The sequence below is a fragment of the Lissotriton helveticus genome, chromosome 10 (assembly GCF_964261635.1).
Source record: "Lissotriton helveticus chromosome 10, aLisHel1.1, whole genome shotgun sequence".
Taxonomy (NCBI): Eukaryota; Metazoa; Chordata; class Amphibia; order Caudata; family Salamandridae; genus Lissotriton; species Lissotriton helveticus.
This window is the reverse complement of record NC_136071.1, coordinates 804,360,839-804,384,696: the sequence shown is the minus strand read 5'-3', so window position 1 is coordinate 804,384,696 and position 23,858 is coordinate 804,360,839. Positions and strand designations below refer to the sequence as shown.

At 44.6% G+C, this 23,858-nt stretch overlaps 1 protein-coding gene across 2 annotated transcripts in view; it reads right to left on the bottom strand.

Moving 5' to 3' along the window:
• Positions 1 to 23,858, bottom strand: part of ODAD2 (outer dynein arm docking complex subunit 2) — a 1,353,572-nt gene that overhangs the window by 1,015,545 nt on the left and 314,169 nt on the right. For both annotated transcript variants that reach the window (XM_078663397.1, XM_078663398.1), the window contains one exon: positions 6,319 to 6,425. In XM_078663397.1, the coding sequence (XP_078519523.1) occupies positions 6,319 to 6,425 (107 nt within the window). The remainder of the gene's footprint in view (positions 1 to 6,318; positions 6,426 to 23,858) is intronic.

Sequence of the window (23,858 nt, the reverse complement as noted above, 5' to 3'; positions counted from 1 at the left end):
GCGAGCACATCCAATCTCCCCTCCTGAGATGTAGATATATTTGGTGAAGCGCCAACATGCGAAATCTTTCCTTTTTGACGTGCAGATTGAGAGTTTGCAAGTCCAGAAAGGGTCTGTATTCTGCCTTTTGGCCCTTTTTTCTGGCCAGAAGATATCGGGAGTACACTCCTTTTCCCCTTTGAGACACTGGCACTCTCTCGATGGCTGACTTCTCGAGGAGAGTGGTCACTTCTTTTGCAGAAGGTGTAACTGATGATTCGATGTTGCCATCGGGGGAACAGGTGGAGGCCGATGACTGAAACGAAGACAGTATCCATTCTGAAGTGTAGACAACACCCATCTGTCTTTTGTGATGTTTCGCCACTCTTTCAAATGACCCGCAACGCTTTCCCCCACTGGAGTGGTCCACGGCGCTGGGGGAAGGAAAGACTCATTGCTTTGACTGGGCTTTGCCGGTATTGTTGCCCAGGCGTTGATTCCCTCCTCCTCTGGAATTACACTTTCCTCTATACTTTCCTCTATACTGGGACTTTTGCTGTCCCTGCTGGTCTTGACTCTTCTGCCAGTGAGGGGTTGAACCCACTGTTTTGAAGAGCCCTTGTTGTAGTAGCGATATTTCTTTTTGAACTCCTTTTTCTTTTCAAGCCCTACTGCCTTGAGAGTGTCCAGCTCTGCTTTCATGCGCTGCATCTCTTCGTCCGTGCTCGCTCCAAACAGTTAAGTCCCTGAAAAGGGCAAGTTCAAGATGCGCGCCTGAGCTTCTGGTTTTAAAGCCGTTAGGCGCAACCAGGATGATCTCCTTGCTGATATTCAATGGGCATATCCATGCGCCGCCAAGGTAGCCCCGTCCGGTGCGGCACTTATAATTTGGTTGGAGACTTGACTGCCTTCCAGAAGGATCTCCTCAAAGTCCTTACGGTCTTCTTGAGGGAGCTTCTCTACGAAACGCTGTAGAGAATCCCACAGGGACCTATCTTAACGCCCCAAAAGGTCTTCCGCGTTGGAAATTTTGAGAAAGGAAGCTGAAGTACTACAGACTCGTCTCCCCCACGAGTCGTGTGTCTTGCTGTCCTCGTCCGGAGGTACAGTGGCGGAAGAGGAGACCGCACTGGACTTCTTCACTGCTGCGATGATTGCTGAGTCCGGGGGCGGATCAGCTCTGAGAAACAGAGGGTCCTCCTCTAGAGATCTGTATTTCTTCCGCTTTGATCGTTGCCGGGGTGAGGAATACCTCCATCACCGGATCTATAATCCCAGGCACTAATGGCAAAAGGGGTTTGGGTCCAGACCTGTGATGCAGCGTTTCAAAAATCACTCAGGTCTTGACCTGCGGAGTTGTTAAGGGAACTCCCAGTTTCAGAGCCCCTCTACCCAGTATGTCCTGAAAGGTGAAGAAGTGTGGCTCACTGGTTAGAAGCGGCATACCCTGAAGCAGAGGTCAGGCCCGGGACCAGGGTTCAATTCCCGACGCGGCAGGGTCTTGGGCTCAATGTCCGCGGACTCGATAATTCTCGCCTCGGTGCCTACTCTAATCATGGGTCCCACTCTGCAACTCTGGGCAATAGCTTGTTTAATCTCCACAACGGCCCCAACAGCGCTGGGATGCCTGGCTTCACCTTGTGGGCGCCCTGGAGGGGGCATCTCACAGGGAAAGCCAGGATGAGTTCCACAGCGGTATACAGCGCCAGGATGCCCCGAGATGGGGCGGCAGTGCACTTTACAAGTATACACACATTTACATTTACACATATCATCGATCGGAGATACCCTTGATGGCGGGGAGTCCGTCAGAGTGGGAGAGTAGTCTCTATGGGAGCGTGTCGGAGAAGAAGAGGTAGTAGGAGATCTTCGTTCTCTCCTCCTGCTCCTAGATCTTGATCTACGCCTGGTGAATTGCACCCTGGAGCGTGATCTTTCCCTATGGCGAACCGGGGAGCGTGATCTTTCTCTGGACCTCACCGGAGAGCGTGACCATTCTCTAGGCCTAGAGATCGGCTGCTGCAATTGAGACGCTGTCTCCTTGTCTGTAGCCCAGTGATGTAGTGGCCTATACTATTGCGGAGACCGTCTGATGGCAGGAGACTGCTGTGTGGTGTCCCTCACTGGAGAGCGTGCAGGTGTTACATCCTTTTGCCCAAGTGGAGGGGGTATAGAAGAATGCCTTGATCCCTCGCTGCCTGAGGTATAAATGATCACATCAGGGCCGGAAGATGAGCCTGACGAGAAAGACCGGCTCACAGGAGAAGCCGTGTGACTGCGAGAACCATGATGTTCTGGTGTTCTCTTCCTCTTGGCAGCGTGACTGATGCTCACTGGAGAGCCCGGGTCACCTGCCGCAGCTGAAGCTGTTCTTGAGGACCTCTGAGATGTAGGCCCATGACTCGAAGACGGAGCCGGTCCAGCCGACGTCTCGGTGTGCTGTGCCACCACTGGCTGAGGCTGTGCCGAGGAATGGTGAACCTGTGGAGACTGCGCTGGAGTCCCCTGTCTCGACGTCGAACGCCGGTGAGGCGACATCGATGGAGGCCTTCTCGATGTCGAGCGCCGATCACTGGACGCCGACGGAGGATGCTTTGACGCTGAATGCCCTCGACTGGACTGCGATGGATGTCTCGACGTCGAACACCAATGTCCTGTCGATGACGATAAATGCCTCGACGTCGAGCGCTGATGGTGAGACGCCGACGGAGAGTGCCTCGACGTCGATCGCCGATGGCCTGGCGACGACGGAGGGTGCCTCGACGTCGAGCGTAGATGATGGGACCCCGACAGAGGATGCCTCGACGACGAACGCTGATGACTAGGCGTTGACGGAGGCTTCAACGCCAAAGATTGGACCTGAGGCTTCGACGGCGGAGGTTTCGACGTCGAGCTGCCATGCTCCAATGGCAACCTCTCTCTCGACGCTGCACATCGCCCGGTTGACGGCAGCGGAGTTACCTTGACTCTCGACGCTGAAGTCTTCACCGTCGAGGGGAGTTGACTTATCGTCGGTGGAACCTTCGACGCCGATCCCGACGCCGAAGGAAAGCAAGTCGGGACATCTCTCGACGTCGACGGCGTCCTCTGCTTTTTCTGTCTCTTTGGAGACCTACCTCTCTCAGAAAGTCCATACATTCTGATCTTTTCTCTGTCCTTGAGAGTTCTACTTGACAAGGACTTGCAGTGATCACAGCTTTGTGGAGAATGAGAGTCAGGAAGACAGAGGATACACACAGGATGTGTATCAGACTTAGCCTTCTTCTTCCCACAGGAAGGGCAGGGATCAAAAAGCGAAGGCATTTTGACAAAAAATTTACCTTTTTTGAGCCCAAAAAAGGTAGCACTATCTCTCTAAGGCCAAAAGCCGTCGAGTGAATACAAAAATTTAAGGAAATCACCAAATATGTTTGACAGAAAGCCAAAGAAAGGTGGGAGCTGTTTAACCAGGGTCCTGACTGAAAGAGCCGGAAAGAACAACTGACCTAACTGTTACCCCTGAGGCATGATGGGAAGCCTGGGGTCATGGCTGCCTTAAAGGCACGGTGCCAGTTTTTAGCTGAAAATGCTTTCAGTTTCTGTGTTATTGCTTCTCAATGCAGCCTATGGCTGACAGTCTTTTATGAGCAATTTTCAGGATTTATGAGTGGTTTTACTCATTAAAACACAAAGTTCAAGGACTATTTGACCTAATGTGTTTTTTGTTTCCTTTCTAATTGCTGTACATATACAAGTGTTTACATTGTCTAGCCTTGGTTTTAGGGCTGCATTGGTGTGAGAAAAAGGATATATGTATTTACATATATTTGGAGCCAGATATATGTGTTTTTTACATATATATTTTTATATTGTTTCCGGGGTCCCGCACATGGGCGGGAATATTCAGTGCTTATGACTATTGATGAGGATCCCCTGGAAGAGAACCCCCTGATTTTAAAACTCCTTGAAAATCAAACAATTAAACCTGTGGTAACGGGCCAATATGAAACCAAAATATTGGCCTATGCTGATGACATTGCTGTTTTAACATCTAACCCCGCTGAGGCTATATCTCAAATAGAGGCTGTCACACAAACTTATGGGCGCTACTCGGGATATTCCCTTAATAGGGATAAAACAATTATACTCTCTACTAATAACATCGAACTTACTGATCCCAGAAAATCTGAAAAAGCCACATATTTAGGTGTATGAATAAGTCCAGATGTTAAATCTATCCCCAAACTCAACTATGAGCCATTAATTGATACTATAAGAAAGGACTTAGAACGAGTTAACAGCCTGCACCTGTCAATTATTGGCAGAGGAACTTTTTAAAAATGAACATACTCCCTAGGGCATTATACCTATTTCGCGCAATTCCGCTGATTTTTGAAGACAACATTCTAAAGTCTCTAGAATCTTTAATGTCTAAGTTTTTGTGGCAGCACGGTAAAATTAGGAGATCTCTAAAACTCATTTCCTTGCCACAGTACAGAACCGAGCTATTTTAAAAAAAACAAATTTAAGGTCATCTCTAATGCTTGGAAAATCTGGTCAAGAACTGTTAAATACATGCAGATTTCGAAGATAAACCGATACACCCCCCTTATGGCGCTCTACATTGCTTCCCATGCTAGCCAACGATGATATTGCCAAGAAATGGGAAAACATGGAAATTATCACAGTTGGCGATTTCCTAGGTGAGGATATATGTATTACCTTCTCAGACCTATAGAGGAAATTCTATCTATCTAACGGAGACTGCTTTAAGTTTATTCAGGTCTATACTATTTTAAAGCTTAAAGCGCCCAACATTAATTTAGAAAGAAGTCAAATTATAGAAACCATTACTAAAAGTGCTATCAAAATCGGCCAAATATATGGGCTTCTTTTAGAGAAGCTGCAGGATGACATGGAGCAAACAGAAGTAGCTTGGTCTGGCAAATTATCCAACCCAAATGTAGATATCGATATGAGTCTATCCTTATCATCACATCTACTCATATCGTCTAGTTTAAAGGCCCAGATGTACAAAATGATTTACAACCTATATTTTATTCCTGAAAAACTACACGCATGGGGAAAAAGGATAAACGACTTATGCCCGAGATGTGCAGTAGGTCCAGCCACGCTCATACACAAGTTCTGTGAATGTAGTAAGTTAACATCGATCAAAACAATGATGCTTGACTTCTGGGAAGAGGTTTTTGGACATAAAATAGGTTTCCCCCCACCCTCTACATGCTCGGGTATGACAGCACACTTGAATTAAATTTTGAGGAAGAAGCACTGTTATATTGGAACCGCTGTATATATAATAATACTCGCAGCTCGCTGGAAAGACTCAGACCCGCCGAGCTTCCAAATGTGGCTGGCTCGCTTTCTGGGGATCTTCAACCAAGAAAGTGCTATCTATGCCACTAGGGGAAGACAAGCTAATAGGTGGGACAATAAGATCTGGTCGCCCATATCAATTTGGAACACAGGGGCTAGGCCTATCGTACCATAATTTGGACCTATCCTCTTACTTATGTATTTATTTATTGCTATATATGCTAGGTATAAAAGCTTGGTACAAAATGTAACTTATTCACTCAGTATGAGTTTATGAATTCCTGATATCCTTGTTTTTTTCTGTATATACGTACTTCATTGGCTACTGTACAATTATATATTCTTCTTCTTTGCTTTATGTGAATGACCTCTGTTTTACCTGGATTTGTTAAAAAAAAAAAAATAAATAAAAAATGAAAGGCTTTGTAGGGTATTCAACAGCATGAGACATGTTAGACTCCTCACCCTCTCTACCATATATATTTGGATGTAGATTGTTCTGGAGTTTCTGTCCGCTGAAAGAAATTATTCTTACATTGATGATAGTCAATAAAGAGCCTACAATGCAGAAATGTTTTTTTTAACTAGAACACTGTGTATGTATTCACAAGGGTTTGTTTGTTGCAGTCTTAATACAGGCTTAGTTTATCGCCTCTACTGTCTTTTTAAAAAAATGCTCAATTCGCTTCACTATTTACTTAGTTGGTTTTACAGCTCTTGTTTGTGACTAGTAACCACCATGCAGAGATATGAGACGAGCAGTCCGTATTCTCATTTTTTTCTTGGGGAGTGTGTAATAGAAAGACAATCCGGAGTTGGACAATGCTAGACATTTATCTTTGTAGAGAGTAAATGTATTTAGGTATACTGTTTATTGCATTGATTTTATAAGAAAGGGTTTTTAGGAATTTTGAATGGAAAACAGCGTGTTGGTTAAATATATATTCGAACATGAGTAAAAATAGTTCGTGCGAAAACAATGACATTGTACAGGTTAACAGAGGACTGTAGAATTATATTTACCTGAAGTATATTCAATACTTTTTAGCACAGTGTTTTCTCCATCACCAGAGAAACGCCAGAGTAAATCCACATCATTCTTCACAGCAGCAGGAGTTACTCGTACATCTCTATAACACAGGAGAGTTCTCTTTTGAAAAACTGCTCTCAAAAAATGAAGCTATACATTACACACATTTTAAATACAACAAACGAATTTAAAAATGTTTTGACTATTCATCAACAATAACACCTTTGCTATGATGTGAAAAGAAATTATTGTTTTAGAAATTAAATATTTGCAAGATATTTCAGCTGTCAATTGATCTGCTGTTATCCTTCATGCAAACATCTCAATCAACCTAAACACATTCATAGGCATTTCTTTTGACCAACACCTTATTTTTGTTTACTCACAACAAAAGAATGTAAATACATTTTATATACAACAAAATATTTTAAAATGTTTTGACTATTCATCAACAATAACACCTTTGCTATGATGTGAAAATAAATTATTGTTTTAGAAATCTAAATATTTGCAACATATTTCAGCTGTCCGTTGATCTGCTATTATCCTTCATGCAAACATCTTAATCAACCCAAACACATTCATATGCCTTTCTTTCGACCAACACCTTATTTTTGTTTACTTACGTACAAAGACGGATTCTAATCATATAATATTCCCCTGTGTATGGTATATATTTACTACCATAAGTATCAATTATGTAGCTGCTGACAAACATGTGTATATGTTTGTTCTAGAAAAGTCAATCACATCAATTGTGCATGTGTACATCTTATAGACGACGGGAAACGGCCATTACAACAAAGCCGTTTCCACGAAATCGTTAACCACGCATGCAGTACAACGCATGCGTGGTTACCATGAAAGGCTTTACCACGCATACCTTTACTACGTGGTTTGTAGTAAAGGTATATGTGGTAAAGGTAAAAAGTAAAAAAAGGAGGGCTTGGGGGGGTCTCCCCCCCCCGAAAAAAACTCACCTGAAGTCACGTCGGGTTATGTATTTAATCAGCGTCGTTTAAGAGAAAACGGAAAATAAACTTCCGCTTTCTCTTAACGACGTAAGACGTCACCACGCAAGCAATCGAGGTAAATGTTATGCGTGGTAAACGAATTCCGTTGTAACGCATGCGTGGTAAAGGCATGCGTTGCAACGGAATTCGTTGTAACGTCTTACATTCATAGACGACGAACCATTTTGGGCGAAGTAAAACCTCCAATACTGATTAAGTCACCGTCATCATTTTTTTTACAAACAGGTTAATTTGTTAACATTCAGAGTCATGAAAATTCATGTTCTGACCTAGTTGTGTTTTTTTATTCATATATGTACAGTGAATATAGAAATGCAAAAACATTACAATCAATTTAGTGCTAATGGCATTAGGATGGGGATATCACCGCACCTAGGTACTTGAACATATTTGAAGTACCAACTTTAATGCTCTATATGTACCACTGAATTGTTTTTCTTCCTTACAAATTCCCTGACCCTAGTATTGGTCAAGTTTAAAAGTAAGTTATTCTTAGCATTACACCCTTCCAACGAGAAGTGTTACTGGCCTGTATGTGTTTTGTTCAATACCACAGGGTCATCTGCACACATCGATAAATGAATGCCTCTTCTGGTGATCAAGTTCAAAAATGAGTTCTTCATTTGACTAAAATTCTCGTTTTTTGCCATAATTCTGAGCTATTAACTCTCATGAAGCATATGAATAACATGCATGTGGCGTATATAGAAAATGGACTTCGTCCATTAAAACTGATAGTATACCATCGTAGAAAATGTGTTAATATTCACAGCTGGAATTATCTAGCCTAAAGCCATTCAAACTGAGCAAAAGATCCAGTCACCTCACTAAACACCTAATATTGCTATATTTGATTCCTAAACAGGCAACCACAAGTGCAGTTGCCTTGCAGATAACAGGTTCTTGATTAGAATGGTGCAGCAAGTGCAGTAGCACCGTGCCCAAAAGTTGTCAGAACTCCTCTAAACATAATATCGCTATATTTGACTACTAAACAGGCAGTCACAATTGCAGTTACCTTGCAGTTAAAAGGGACTTGATTTGAATGGTGCAGTAGATGCAGTAGTACCAGAACCAAAAGCTTTAGGCACCCCACTTAACACCTAATATTGCTATATTGTATTACCAAACAAGCAGTGAAAAGTGCAGTTACCTTGCAGGCAACAGGGTCATGATTTGAATGGTGCAGCAGGTGCAGTGGCACTGGGTCCAAATGTTGTCAGAATGCCTCTAAACACCTAATATTGCTATATTTTACAACTTAACAGGCAGTCAAAAGTACAGTTATCTAGTAAGCACCTGGGTCTAGATTTCAATTGTGCAGCAGGTGCACCCCAAGGAGCAGGTTGCACCGGGACCAAAAGCTCCAGGCACCCCACTAAACACCTTGTATTGCTATATTTTATTCCTAGACAGGCAACCACAAGTGCAGTTACCTTGCAGACAACAGAATCATGATTTGAATGGTGCAGAAGGTGCGGTAGGACCCTGCCCTAAAGTTGTCAGAACTCCTCTACACACCTAGTATGCCATATTTGACAACTAAACCAGCAGTAACAATTGGAGTTACCTTGCAGTTAAAAGGGGCTTGATTTGAATGGTGCAGCTGGTGCAGAGGCTCTGGGGCCAAAAATTCCAAGACCCCACTAAACCCAGATTATTTCTGGCAATAATAGGCAATAGGGTCCTGATATGAATGATGCAGCAGGTGCAGTAGCACCAGAACCAAAAGTTCTTGGCACCCCACTAAAGACCTAATATTGCTATATTGTACTACCAAACAGGCAGTCGCAAGTGCAGTTACCTTGCAGACAACAGGATTCTGATTTGTATGGTGCTGCAGGTGCAGTGGCACGGGCCCAAAGGTTGTCAGAACTCCTCTAAACACCAAATATTGCTATGTTTTATTACTATACAGGCAGGCACAAGTGCAGTTATGTAGCAGTTAAAAGGGGCTTGATTTGAATGGTGCAGCAGCTGCAGTGGCACAAGGGCCACAAGCTCTAGCGACTCTACTAAACGCAGAATATTTCTAAATGTTACTACTAAACAGACAGTCACAAGTGCAGCTATCTAGCAGGCACTAGGGCCATGATTTCAAAGGTGCTGCAGGTGCAGTGGCACTGGAACCAAAAGTTGTCAGAACTCTTTTAAACACTCAGTGTTGCTATATTTAACCCCTTCTAAGCTCATGAAGGAACGGTTCCGTCATGAGCCTCTGTGGGTGTGTGCTCATGACGGAACTGTTCCGTCAAGGCACCCACCCATGGGGAAGAGCCAAACAGGGATGGAATCGCCCCTCGGCAATCCTATGATGTCAGCGTGCACAGCACGACCCTACGTCATCAGGAGCAGCTGGACGTGCTGGAAGCCATGTGCATCCAGGTGTCAGAGAGATCAGGTAGGTGTTTCCTGATCCTGGGGGGGGTTTCTCCATGCATCAAGGCATTTGGGGAGAGGAAATAGTTTTTCCTCTCCCCTGATGTCTCTTTGCAGCGCATTCCTGCTGCACGATCACGCATGGAGTCACGATCGTGCAGCAGGAAGGCTCCCAATAGGCACCTGGGATTTAATTTGTGTAAATGAAAGCGGGATAATGGGAGTTATTTAAGTTTATCTATTTTCTGCCCCTCCTACCCCCGTCCCCCAGAGACAGATCGGCCCTTTATTTGGCCTTTTTGCATGGGGGTGATTCCTTGGGCAGTGATCACCCCCTAATTTTATTTTTATACTTGTGTGTGTTTTCTGCCCTACCCGGGGGTGGATAGGCCCCTTTTGAAGGTCCATCTGACCCCCTCCCGGGGGAGGGGGGTGGATAGAAATCCTACTAGAACTAAGGATTTGTTTTGTTGTTGTAAATGGAAGTGACCCGTTGGGCAAGGGTCGCTTCCAATCGGGGTAATTTAATTTGATCTATTTTTGCCTTGTGTCGACCCCCCAGTGTTTTCCTACCCAGAATCCCCTGCAAACCTCAAATTTAGCTAAAAAAACAAAATCACATTTTCTTCACATTTCTGTTTGGGATCACGACACCGGGACAAATATCCTACAACCCAGCATTCCCCTCTGTCTCCAGAGTAAAATTATACCTCACTTGTGTGGGTGGGCCAAGGTCCTGCGACTGGGAAGGGCCACAACATAGGGATTGAGGGGATAGCACAGCGAGTTTTAAGCACTATTTGTTTTATATATGCATTTTTAGGCTAACTCTGCATTGGGCACCCACATAAATGAGGTATAACTGTTATCGAGAGACCAAGGGGCACCCTGGGTGGTAGGACATTTGTGCCGGTGTGGTAATCCCACTCAGAAATGTAATGAAAATGTGTTTTTTTTTTAGCTAAATTTGAGGTTTGCAGGGGATTCAGGGTAGGAAAACATTGGGGGATTCCAGCAATCCATACCTCCCTGGACTCCCCTGGCTGTCTAGTTTTCTGAAATGTTTGAGTTAGGTAGGTTTCCCTAGATGACCACCAAGCCCGGGACCACACCGCAGGTGACCCCCTTGCAAAACCAGGTTGTTTTATGATGGGTAATTTTGATGTCTCTACAATACGTTTTTTGCCCTTTCCTGCCATGGGTACTTGGCCCACCCACACAAGTGAGGTACCATTTTTATCAGGAGACCTGGTGGAACGCTGGGTGGTAGGAAATTTGTGTCAGCATTGTGAGTCCACAACTTTTTCACACAGACATGTGTGACAAATTAGATTTTTTCAACTACTCTTGAGGTTTACAGGGGATTCTGGGTAAGAAAAAGTTGAGGGATTCACACAAGCCATACCCCCCTGGACTCCCCCAGCTGTCTATTTTTCATAAATGTCTAGGTTAAGTAGGTTTCCCTAGAAGGCTGCTTAGTCCGAGACCAAAAATGTAGGCGACCCCCGTGCAAAACCAGGTTGTTTTGTGGTTGGTAATTTTGATGTCTCCACAATGGGTTTTGGGCCCTTTCCAGCCGCGGGTACTTGGCCTACTCACACAAGTGAGGTACCATTTTTATCGGAAGACTTGGGGGAATTATGAGTGGGTAGAAGCTTATGACTCCATGCAGATTCCAGAACTTTACATCACAGAAATATAAGGAAAATGTTTTTTTTTTTTACAAAGTTTCGGGTTTGCAAATGATCCTGGGTAACAGAACCTCAGGAGAGCCACACAAGTCATCCCATTCTGGATTTCCCTGGATGACTAGTTTTCAAAAATGTATAGGTTTGCTAGGTTTCCTTATGTGCCAGCAGAGCTAGGGTCCTAAATCTACAGCTAGGTTCATTGCGAAAAAAGGGTCTGTTTTCACTGAAAAAATGTGATGTGTCCACGTTATGTTTTGGGCCATTTCCTGTTGCTGGTAATAGGCACCATTTTTATTGGGGGAATGCTGGGTGGGTGGAAGTTGTGGCTCCCTGCAGATTCCAGAATTATCCGTCACAGAAATTTGAAGAAAATGTGTTTTGTTTTTTAAAGTTTGAGGTTTGCAAGGGAGTCTGGGTAACAGAACCTTGTGGAAGCCACACAAGTCACCCCATGCTGGATTCCTCTGGGTGTCTAGTTTTCAAAAATGTATAGCTTTTGTAGGTTTCCCTAGGTGCCGGCTGAGCTAGGGTCTAAATCCACAGCTAGGCACATTGTAAAAAAAGAGTCAGTTTTCACTGGAAAAATGGGATTTGTCCAGCTTGTGTTTTGGGCCGTTTCTTGTCACGGGCACTAGGCCTACCCACACAAGTGAGGTACCATTTGTATCGGAAGACTTTGGGGAATGCTGGGTGGGTGGAAATTTGTGGAGCCACACAGATTCCAGAACTTACAATCACAGAAATGTGAGGAAAATTTAGTTTTCTTTTTGTTTTTACAAAGTTTGAGGTTTGCAGGGGATTCTGGGTAACAGAACCTGGTGAGAGCCACACAGGTCACCCCATCCTGGATTCTCCTGGATGTCTAGTTTTGAAAAATGTATAGGTTTGCTTGGTATCCCTATATACCAGCTGAGCTAGGGTCTAAAATCCACAGCAAGGCACACTGCAAAAAAGGGTCAGTTTTTATTGGAAAAATGTGATGTGTCTGCGTTGCCTGTGGGGTTGTTTCCTGTCGCAGGCACAAGGATTACCCACACAAGTGAGGTACCATTTTTTATTGGGAGAATTAGGGGAACACAGAATTATAGAACAAGTGTTATTACCAATTGACTTTCTTTGCATTTCTGCACTCCAAACGCAAGACAATTTGTAAAAAAGACTCACATGCTTGTATGTGTACCGACAATTTTGGAGATATGCAAACAACCACTGCTTCTAAACTCCATATTTTCTTCCCATTTTGGAAATATATAGGTTTCCCTGGTAGCATTTTTCACTCTATATTTTACAAATAAATTGCTATATGCCCAGTACAGAATGAAAAAACATTGCAAGATGCAGCTCAGTTATTGGCTCTGGGTTCCTCTGGTTCTTGGAAAACCTACAAGTCCTATATATACTCACAACCAGAAGGGCCCAGCAGATTTAACAGGATATTGCTTTCAAAGATCTTCCATGCTTAGAAGATGTTACATGTGAAAACATTGGCACAAATGACTGTTATTTTCAACTCAATTTCAATATTTTGTATTTATAACTGTTAGTTTCTATTAAAAAAACTTGAAGGATCTACACAAATGACCCCTTGCTTTATTGAGAATTATATCTACTTTTCATAAAGGTATAGCTTTCCAGGATCCATTATTGTTTCACACCCATTTCTACCACTAACTGAAAGGAGGTTGAAAGCGCAAAAAATAGCAAAAATAGGCTACGTCCCAGTAAAATGCCAAAACTTTGTAGAAAATTTCGCTTTTCTAACAAAAGTCTGCCTGTCCTGAAAGATGAGAATATGGTGATTTCAGAACCACAAACCCTTTGTTGATACCATTTGCAGGCAAAAAAACAGACTCTTTCTTCTGCAGCACTTTTTTCCCATAACAAAACAAATAACGAATTGTCCAGGTGTTGAAAAGGGCGCAAATTAGACATGGATACCATTCGATAACTTTATTTCGGTCACAATGGACCATAAAAGTACAAGATAAAATACATACATGACACAGGATAAAAAAATGAAAAGAATAAAATAGAATAGAACAATACAAATTCAAGCTACATCATATATATATACACATTATTTACAAAGTTAAAACTATGGCTTAATCCATCAGTCATAAAAACAGATTAAACATTGGATTAGTTATCGAAAGAGTACATTACATTATATGCAAATAATTCCTACTATCCAGTTTAATCATTAAGAAATTTTCTGCGTCTGTCCACATACCGTTTAAAAACCGCGAGACAGCAAATATAATGGGGGAGTGCGTGCCATACTTTAAGACTCTAAAAGCTAGAGCACACTGACTAAAGCCTAAGTTTCTGCAAATTGGTATCACCCAACGTTTCCGTACAGCCTGATAAGCTGGGCAGAAAAAAAAGGACATGAATTTCATTTTCAAGATTGTGTTTACAGGCTGGACACTCAGTGTTCTTGTTACTGTCCCATTTGCTAGTAAACACCTTAAGAGGAAGACTACCCATCCTGAATTGCATGTAAAGTTTCCTCGCCAGTGATGGATAAATCAAATCTAAAAATTCTTCCTTTTTATAATCTTCTTTTACTTGAAGAAACTCAATAGTCAATCTTCCCACTGTGGAACTCACATGGAGAGACGATAAGTTGTGGTGGCTAAAGTGGCGAACCAAATCAGCCCTGGTTCGGGCTAGGCAAGCTACACCAGGTGTTTCCCAGAGCTCAGGTAGGCCAATCCTAATGCTAGTTGCCCTAATGTGTGTCAGCCACGGGGTTTTCTTTGTTCTCAATACAGCCGAGATCTCCCAAAATTCATTTTTATAGCAAACAGGTTCAGGCACTGACCACAATCTTCTCCAGTACGTTAGTGGCCGTAGTGCCACTTCATCCTCAATAGGAAGTAGCCCTAGGTCCATACGGAGAGGTACTAACCGATTACTCACTGGAAGACCCAATAAATTCCTCATAAATGTATGTTCTACCTTCATGAGGTTAATAGGCCTTTGGTGTCCCCAGAGTTCTGCCCCGTACAAAGAGGCCGCTCTAGCCTGTAGTTTATAAATTTCAATGACAGGGGCAGCAGGCTTGAACTCGGAGACTCTGTGCATTTTCTGGATCCCCCCCACCACTTTGGTTAACTTAAGAGCAGCCTTTGCTAACTGGGTATCCCATTCCAGATGTTCTGCAAGAGTAACGCCCAAATACTCAAAGGTCTTTACTCGCTCCAGTGGAGTTCCGCCCAGAAGTGGATTGGGGCGTGTCTGCCTAGGAGGATTGAAAATCATAAATGTAGTTTTATCTAAATTTATCTCCAGGCCCCTTGATGCACAGAAACCAGCAAAACCATCCAGGATTCCTTGGATGCCCGTTGATGTCTTGGACAACAACAAAGTGTCGTCCGCGTACATCAATGCGGGCACCCGACCTAAGAATAGCCTCGGGGCATCGGTGTTCTTTACTCCAAGTAGGTGGTCTATAAGCTCATTAATATATAGACAGAATAAGGTAGGGGCCAGGACGCACCCCTGGCGCACCCCCTGATTCACCGGGAAGCGGGCTGACAGTTCTCCGTGCTTCCCACACCTAACTTGTGCATAAGTATCAGTATGGAGCCTCATTAGCACGTCCAGGAGATAAGGTGGTAAGCCAAGATCGAGCAGTACACTCCACAATTTATCCCTAGGGACCAGATCAAACGCAGACCTCAGGTCAACGAAGATGAGGTAGAGGCTGCCACCCTCCACACTCACCGTTTTCCAATACAAGACCTGAAGTCTGAACATCTGGTCCACAGTCGATGTGCATATCCTGAAACCAGCCTGAAAAGGGCTCAAGATCTCGTTTTCCTCGATCCAGCCCTGGACTCTGTCTAAAATATTCAGTCCCATCAGTTTTGGGTGACATCTATCAGGCTGATAGGCCTGTAATTGGACGGTTTAAGAGGACTGCCTTTTTTGTAAATAGGGACTATCTCTGCACCACGCCAGGTATCCGGCGGGTCCATGTCCTTTAATATGGCATTAAAGAGAACGCATAAATATGGAGCCCATATTTTCGGTTCAGACCGAAATAAGTCCCCTTGCAGCTTATCTAAGCCGGGCGCCTTATTGGGCAGTAATTTAAGGATGGCAGCTTGAACCTCGCAGGAGGTAATCTCCCAGACCCCCTCCAATCGATACTCATGGAGGAGGCCTGGGAATGGGGTTGAAGAACCGTCATTGCCCGAGTAAGCATACAGGGCTCCAAAGTGAGCTTCCCAAGCTGCTGCAGCTATATTCGGTTCAGTTGCCAAACTGCCCACCCTACCCCCAGAACTAACAATTGTCCAAAAAGATTTCAGGTCTTTGTACTTAAGTGCAATTCTAAGATCATCCCATTTAGCGGCTTCCCACTCTCTCTTTTCCCTTTGGATGACCTGATTATACTTGAGCCGACATTGCTTAGTCTTTATCTTGCCCTTGGCTTTTACAGCAGTTAGCAAATCTTTTTTAGCTTTTCTGCAGTTAACATTGTACCAGGGATGGACTGAGACAGGTTTTGCCTTTTTCCTTCCTTCCGGATAGAACACATCAAACAGTTTGGAAGTCAACTGTTTGTGTATTTTCAGAGGCTTATCCTCTAATCCTGAATGCATAACCATTGCCCCGACCACTCCCATTTCTCTTAGGTGTGGTACGGCCTGTAGGTAAATATTTGCGAGTTTATTTGGGAAACCTTGTATGTATGGCCATTTAGCTCTCCGCCTGTTGTTAGTTAGCGAGAGAGGATGTTCTAGTGAGTTTGGCTCTGGTGCAGGATTAGACAAGCCCCAACTCCCTGGTTTAAGTGTCATAACAAGGGGATTGTGGTCACTATCTTTCCTTGGATAGATCTGAAAATCCTGAACCCTATCCCATGATCTGGATTCAACCAAAATATAATCTATAATAGAATTTTGCCCTTCTCTATTGAAGGTCGGTAGGCCAGGTCTGTCCAAATTTGTCCTCCCATTACATGCCCTCAGAGAAGACGAAAAAGTAAACAAATTTATTTGGAGGACCAGCGGCATCCATGCTCTAACTAATGGAATCTGAGGTTCCGGAATATGCCAGTGCTGGTCCTCGTTGTCTAGCCCATCTAAGCTTATGTCAGTGAGGGGCTCAAACTGGCAGTTAAAATCGCCCCCTACTATTAGAATAACTGCTGGGTTAAGAGTCAAAATAAACTGCCTCAATTGATCAATTACTCCAGACTCTTGCCCACTCTGGATGGGCCTTGAATAGATGTTCAGTAGGGCAATTTGTGTGTTATCTGGGAGCGTTAAAAGGACACATTGCACATCGAGAGAGTTAGTTGGTATCTGCACTGCATTAGCAGCCAGGTGGGTGCCCACCCAGATGCCTAATCCCCCCGATGGTCTGCCACTACCCTTCGTTGTAGCCAATATACTAAAAGTGGCAAAACCTTTCCTCTGGTTGTCTTCCAGGGCCTACGTCTCCTGCATTAGGCAAACATCACACTTGTCTACAAACGATCCCCAATCTGGGCATAGTAGTTTATTTTTAATCCCGGCCAAATTCCAGGAGAGAATTTTAATATTTTCATTAATCTCCCCCCCCCCCCCCAGGATTTCCTTTTGTACCGTAGTGCAGCTATCGTCCCCAGCAAGTGGGCTATCAATAAACTTCCCCCCCTGCTAGGGTTTGGCACCTTCTCTCCTATAGTACTCTCATGGTTCCTTCCCGCTGCCATCGGGGATGCAACACAATTTACACCTTCCTGGATTACTGAAGGCGAGGTTCCAAGCGGTACACCAGCCGACTTACTCCCACTGCCCCCCCTATCACTAACCCCAATAGCCTCCCGGGCTGACTTGCCCCCCTGGGAACTAGGTAATATAGAAGAACATGGATTTACCTCAGAGCCTTCCCTAACTACAGATGGACCCTGATCATCAGCGTGTGAAAATAGAGTCAGGCAGCTCTTCTGTCGTCAATCTATTTGGTCCAAGACACTAAATCTATTGCTCTGGGGAAACATAGCCAGTCTAGGGGTGTGGGTATTTTCTCCCTTCCAATTAACGTGCCCAGCCTGGACACTAGGGCCAAGAGTGTCCCGGTCCTCCCAAAACTGACCTCCTCTATTAGAACTACAATCGGTAGGGGTAGCAGGGTAGAAGTAAGTTAGGGGAAGGGATTGAATTTGCGTTAGTGAACGTACCGGGAAACATTTGCAAATATGTTTGACCGCCCATCTATTCCTAAAATTAATCACAACACAGTCCCCCATAATGTTTTTCCCCCTTGGCCCCACCCAATCCACTCGTCGAACAAAAATAATTTTGTTAGATACATGTAAGGGAAGTGTCCTATTGTAGTTCAGCCAGTGGATACATTTATTTTTAAGCTCACTGTAGTCCTCTCTTTTTCTCTGGCTCAGAACTGGGACCCCTACAAGCACCACCACATATGGTATAGACTCAGGAGGGAGATCTATACATGGTAGTACTTTTTTTTAAACATCACAGGTCATAGTGCTGTTTGCTGGAGGATGTTGGTTCTCAGTCCCTCTGCACCCCCCCATTCTCCTTACTTCTGGGTTTTTATTTACAACACTGTCGCTAGGTTGGAATATGTGGTCATTGGATGGTACAGTTGGGGGGGGATAAATTTGCTACATTGTTCACTTCAGACGGGGCAGAATGTTGGCAGACTACATTTGTTAGCCTAGACATCCTCTCTAAATTACCATTATCACCATCACCATTGACCCTTGTTCCCTCCTCCTCTACCTGGGCAGGAGCAAACAATAGTTCAAGACGCGAAAGTCTACTTTCTATAGTATTGAGTCTGTCAGAAAGAGGAAGGCATGTCTTGGTAAAAATAATTTCCATTTTAGACCAAATGTCATCTCCAAACTCAGTGGGGCACACATCACCAGAGCTTAATAAAGACGTAGTCACTTGTACAGTAGGCTGACATGAAACAGGGCTGTTAGAGGTTCTTATCAATTGTCTTTCCCCCACATTACTACATTTCTGGATTTTCGCTTTCCTGTTTTTCAAAGGGGCTCCTCCACGCTTCCTTTTGGGAGTTCGATCTAGTGCAGGATGTTTCGCCCCCACTTTAGAACTGCAAGCAGATCGAGTTTGCAGTCTCGGAATTGATGGTCCGGGGGGCTCATGAATTTGGACAGAAACACATTGAACAACTGGTGCGACTTCCGTACTAGCTGAGGAGACAAGCGGGCCTCCATCGACTTGTAGTAGCTGGCTGCCCTCGCCAGTGTCGCCTGGAGAGGCAGTCTCTATGATTTGTTGTTGGTTTGGCGCCGGTGCCTGGGCTAGTCTGCCAATAGACGACCGTTTGTCAAAGGCGGGATCGAGGGATAAGAAAACAAGTTACTTACCTGTAACTACAGTTATCCAGTATTGGTATCTTTCATAGATTCACATGCCTGAATCATTCCCCGTCGTCGAGGCGGGAGTCCCACGGTAAATTATATATATATATAGCAGTGCCTAAAAACCATTAGTAGTAGGCTAGAAAAGGATATAGGCCCAACTAGGCCCAAAACTTAGCAGCCTATCTACATCATTATGTAAAAAGAACTGAAAAAAGTAGCCTCAGCCAATCAGCTGTCCTCACCCTCTAGAACCTTCCCAGCTCAGGCAGTTCTCCTCAGATTTTCCCAGCACAAGTGAGAAGTAGTATCCATAATAAGAACTGCCCAGTCGGGGAGGAGGGTGGGTGCATGTGAATCTATGAAAGATACCAATACTGGATAACTGTAGTTACAGGTAAGTAACTTGTTTTCTTATCCAGTATTGGGGTATCTTTCATAGATTCACATGCCTGAATCAGAATAGCAAGCAGTAATAACCATAACTGTCGGTAGAGGAAGGTGGGAGACAATCCAAACCATATATCCCCACACAACCTGGAAGGTACTAGAGCAAGAACATATTTCAGTACATATGCATAATCATGACAATACCTTCATATACCATATATATAGAAATTTAAAACAGTATGTTAGCACAAATGTGACAATAGAAAACAAGAAAAAACCATAAAAGGCTGACCTCAGTGAAGAAGATGCTGCAACACTGCTTCTCCCACTGACGTATCTTCATGTAACACCGGCTGCAGGCAATAGTGCTTGGTAAAAGTATGGACACTTTTCCATGTAGCAGCACGGCAGATGTTTTCCAGGGTCACCCCTGCAAATAAGGCTGTAGACGCTGACATCATCCTGGTTGAATGCGCCTTAACCGTTCTTGTCAGTGGCTTGTTCGCTTTCTCATGACAGAAGACAATGACAGAGGAAAGCCATCTGGCAATAGTTGCTTTCGTCACAGCCTGACCACGTGTAGCTTGGCCATAAGCTACAAACAGTTGGGTAGATTTGCGCAAATCTTTTGTCTTTTGTAAATAGAATTTGAGACATCTTTGGACATCCAAGGAATGCAGCATCCTTTCAGCTGGAGTCTTGGGGTCTGGAAAGAAAGTTTTTAGTTTCACCGGTTGATTGATGTGAAACTGGGTCGGAACCTTGGGAATAAACTTAGGATGAGTTCTAAGTGTCACACAATCTTTTGAGAAATGTAGGAAAGGTTCCGATATAGTGAACGCTTGTATCTCACTTACTCTCCGGGCTGAAGTGAGGGCCAACAAAATAGCCACTTTCCAAGTCAAGAATTTAAGTTCTGATTTATGAATTGTTTCAAAAGGCCTTTTCAGCAATTGAGATAACACAATATTGAGATCCCACTCAGGAGGAGGAGGCCGCACTGGAGGGAAAACTCGAAATAATCCTTTAAGGAACTGTTTAATTAAAGAGGAAGAGCACAAAGATGGCTTGTTGTAACTCTTTCTGAATCTGGATATGGCAGCAAGGTGAACTTTGATAGAAGAAAAAGCGAGACCTGATCTGGCTAGAGACAGCAGATAAGGCAGAATCTGCTCTGGAGGAGCTTGTAGTGGATGGACATCACGCTCTCCGCACCATAAACAGAATCTCTTCCATTTGAAGCGATAGGTTCTGATTGTAGACTGTGCACGAGCCTGAGATAGAACAGCTCTACAGTCTGGAGAAATCTCCAGGTCCTTAAACTCTAGGAAGTCAGGAGCCAGGCGTGCAAGTGCAGCGACTGAGGATCTGGATGAAGTATTTGTCCTTCCTCCCTTGTCAGCATTGAAAGTGTCGGCTTGAGGCGCAGTGGAGGTTGATGGGAGAGTATCAGAAGCTCCTGGAACCAATACTGTCTTGGCCAGCGAGGAGCAATTAGGATTAGAGAGCAACGTTCCCTCTTCATTTTCTGTAGAACCTTTGGGATGAGAGGAATTGGAGGGAAGGCATACGCAAAGATTCCTGTCCACCTCATCAACAGGGCATTTCCTCTCGATCCTTGCTGTTGGAACCTGCTGGCAAAGTATATGCATTTGCTGTTCTGTTGCGTGGCAAACAGGTCCAGCGTTGGTGTGCCCCAGAGCTGGAAAATTGTTTCCACTTGGCTTTGTTCGAGTTCCCACTCGTGACATCCTGTGAACGATCTGCTGAGATCGTCGGCCAGAGAATTCTGAATTCCCTGAACATGTTCCGCTCTGAGGGAAATTTTGTGATGGAGTAACCATTCCCACATTTCTTGCGCTTGAAGAGACAGGGCTAGAGATTTCGTGCCCCCTTGCTTGTTTATGTAAAACATGCTGGTGGTGTTGTCCGTGCGCACCAGCACTGCAGAGCCCGCAATTCTTGGCAGGAAGGCTCGCAAGGAAAGAAAAATGGCCCTCAACTCGAGGCAGTTGATGTGTTTGTGCTTGTACTGATGGGACCACCGTCCCTGCACTTGAAGGTCTTGAAGATGGCCTCCCCAACCCTCCATGGAGGCATCTGTCGTCAGAGTAAATTCCGGTAGGGTCTGAAGAAAAGTGAGCCCCGGAGACAAATTTTTCTTTGCCGCCCACCATAGAAGAGCTTGTTTCATCTTGGGCGTGACCTTGATACGGTCCTCGAAAGATCCGTCTATCTGCCGCCACTGTCGATGCAATTTCTCTTGTAGAGGCCTCATTCTGAGTCGAGCCAGTGGGACTAGATGGAGTGCAGAGGAACACATCCCTAGCAGGGAAACAAACTGTCGGACCGAAAGAGACTTTTTTGACCGTATTTGACTTGCCAGCTTTGTGATTTTGTCCTGACGAATTTGGGTCAAGAAGGCCTTGCACTGAGAAGTGTCTAGTACTGCTCCTAGGAACGTCAGAATTCGTTTGGGTTGCAGTTGTGATTTTTTGACGTTGAGGGTCAGGCCCAGGTTCGAGAACATTGACAGAGCACTTGTGACCGATTGCTTTGTTGAAGTTTTTGTCGGACTCTTTATTAACCAATCGTCGAGGTACGGGAATACTTGGATTCCCTGTGACCTCAACGCAGCTGCAACCGGAACTAGAGTCTTGGTAAAGATTCTCGGTGCAGATTTCAGGCCGAAAGGGAGGACCTTGAATTGAAAATGGACACCAGCCACTGTGAATCTCAGATACTTGCGGTGGTTTGGATGAATGGGAATGTGGAAGTAAGCGTCTTCCATATCCAAGGAAGCCATGAAATCGCCTTCCATGAGGCAATTGAGGACATCTGCGAGCGTCACCATGCGGAAACTCTGCTTTTTCAGATATTTGTTTAAGTTTCGTAGATCCAAAATTGGACGCCACTCTCCTGAAACCTTTTCCACAAGGAAAAAACGAGAGTAAAACCCCTGATTTTTCTGGGATGTTGGAACTTTTTCTATCGCATTTTTGTGTAGCATCTTCATGGCTTCCATGTATAACAAATGAAGACGAGGAGGGGAGGGACCCCTGGGCGGAGACGTTGGAGGTTTCTGCAAGAACTCCAGAGTGTGTCCGTGTTTGACTATGTCCAGAACCCACTGATCTGAAGTTATCTTCCGCCACTGTTGATAAAAGGCGGAGATCTTGGCGCCCACGGGGAGGGAAGGAAGAGAGGATGGTGTCCGGCAAAACTCACTGGCGTTTATTTGAATCGCGTCCCTGGTAGTTAGAACGTCGTTTCCCTCCTTGACGAGAGAAACCCGCTGACGATGACTGTCGATAGGACTGTTGGTAGTACGGCTTATTTTGAGGCTGATACTGGCGGTTTTGCTGATTTTGATAATGTCCTCTGGAAGGAAAACCACGGCCTCTTGCTCCTCTGAAAAAACCTCGCTTATACTGTAGTGTACCAAGCGATTTGGCCGTATCAGTATCCGTCTTGATCGCAAGCAATGCGTCATCTATGTGTTTGCCAAACAATAACTCGCCATCATAGGCCATGTCAAGTATTTTGGTCTGGACTTCAGGTCTGAAAGAAGTCGCCTTGAGCCATCCGTGCCGTCTAAGAACTGCCGCTCCGGCCAATTGTCTAAAGGCTGTATTAGAGACATCGAGGGCGCAGTCGATAATCTCAGAAGCTGCCCGCTCGCCTTCCATGACAACCTTCCTGACCTCTTCAACACGGTCTTCGGGAACCAGGTTGATGAATTCCGACAGATCTGACCACATTTGTCTGTCATAACGTGCTAAAATTGCCAAAGAATTAGCAATCTTAACAGTAGCAGCGGCATTAATTGAGAACTTCTTCCCAATCGCATCCAACCTCCTGCCCTCTTTGTCTGGAGGTGTTGAAATTGGTGCTGCCGGATTCTTGGATCGTTGTTGAGCCGCTTGTAAAATCACTGAGTCAGGTCGTGGATGACCGATCAAACATGAAGGAGTATCCGGTGGTGCTCGGTACTTCTTGTCGACTCTTGGAAGAACCGCCGGGATGGACGCTGACGTCTTCATTATATTAATCCCTTCTTTCCAAATGTATTCAATGATAGGGATAGATCTAGATACCCTTCTATACCCTTCTTTGAAATCATGAAGAAAACAGTCAGTCTGCTCAACCGAAACTGTAATTGCAAATCGAGCAGCTGCCCGATGCATGATGTTATGAAAACCTCCTATGTCTTCTGGCGGAGAATCTGAAGGTCGTGGCAAATTAGGAGAAGGCATAGGAATGATGTAATCATTCCATGGTTCCGTAGGCGTAGAATCCGGAAGCTCACCATCCTCACTTTCATCCTCATCTGGAGAGGAGACGTCAACATCATGACCACCAGCCCCGGGGTCAACATCCTGCCTTGGCGAGTGCGAAGGATGTGGCGGGGAATTTGTCGGCAAGACTACTGGCACAGGATTTGGAGCAGACAGAGTTGGTGGAAACCTCTGACGATAATCAGCCAGCATGGCCTGCAAATCATGAATGAGAGAAGACGGAAGATGAGTCGTGTCTTCTGCGTGTTGTTGCTCCTGATGATAAGGAGTAGCTAAATTTTCCTGATAGTAATGAACGTCATCATCATCTTCATCCTCTTGATATTTGATGTGTAACTGAGAAGGATGATGGGCAACTCCAAAAGGCTCGTCATCATCCCC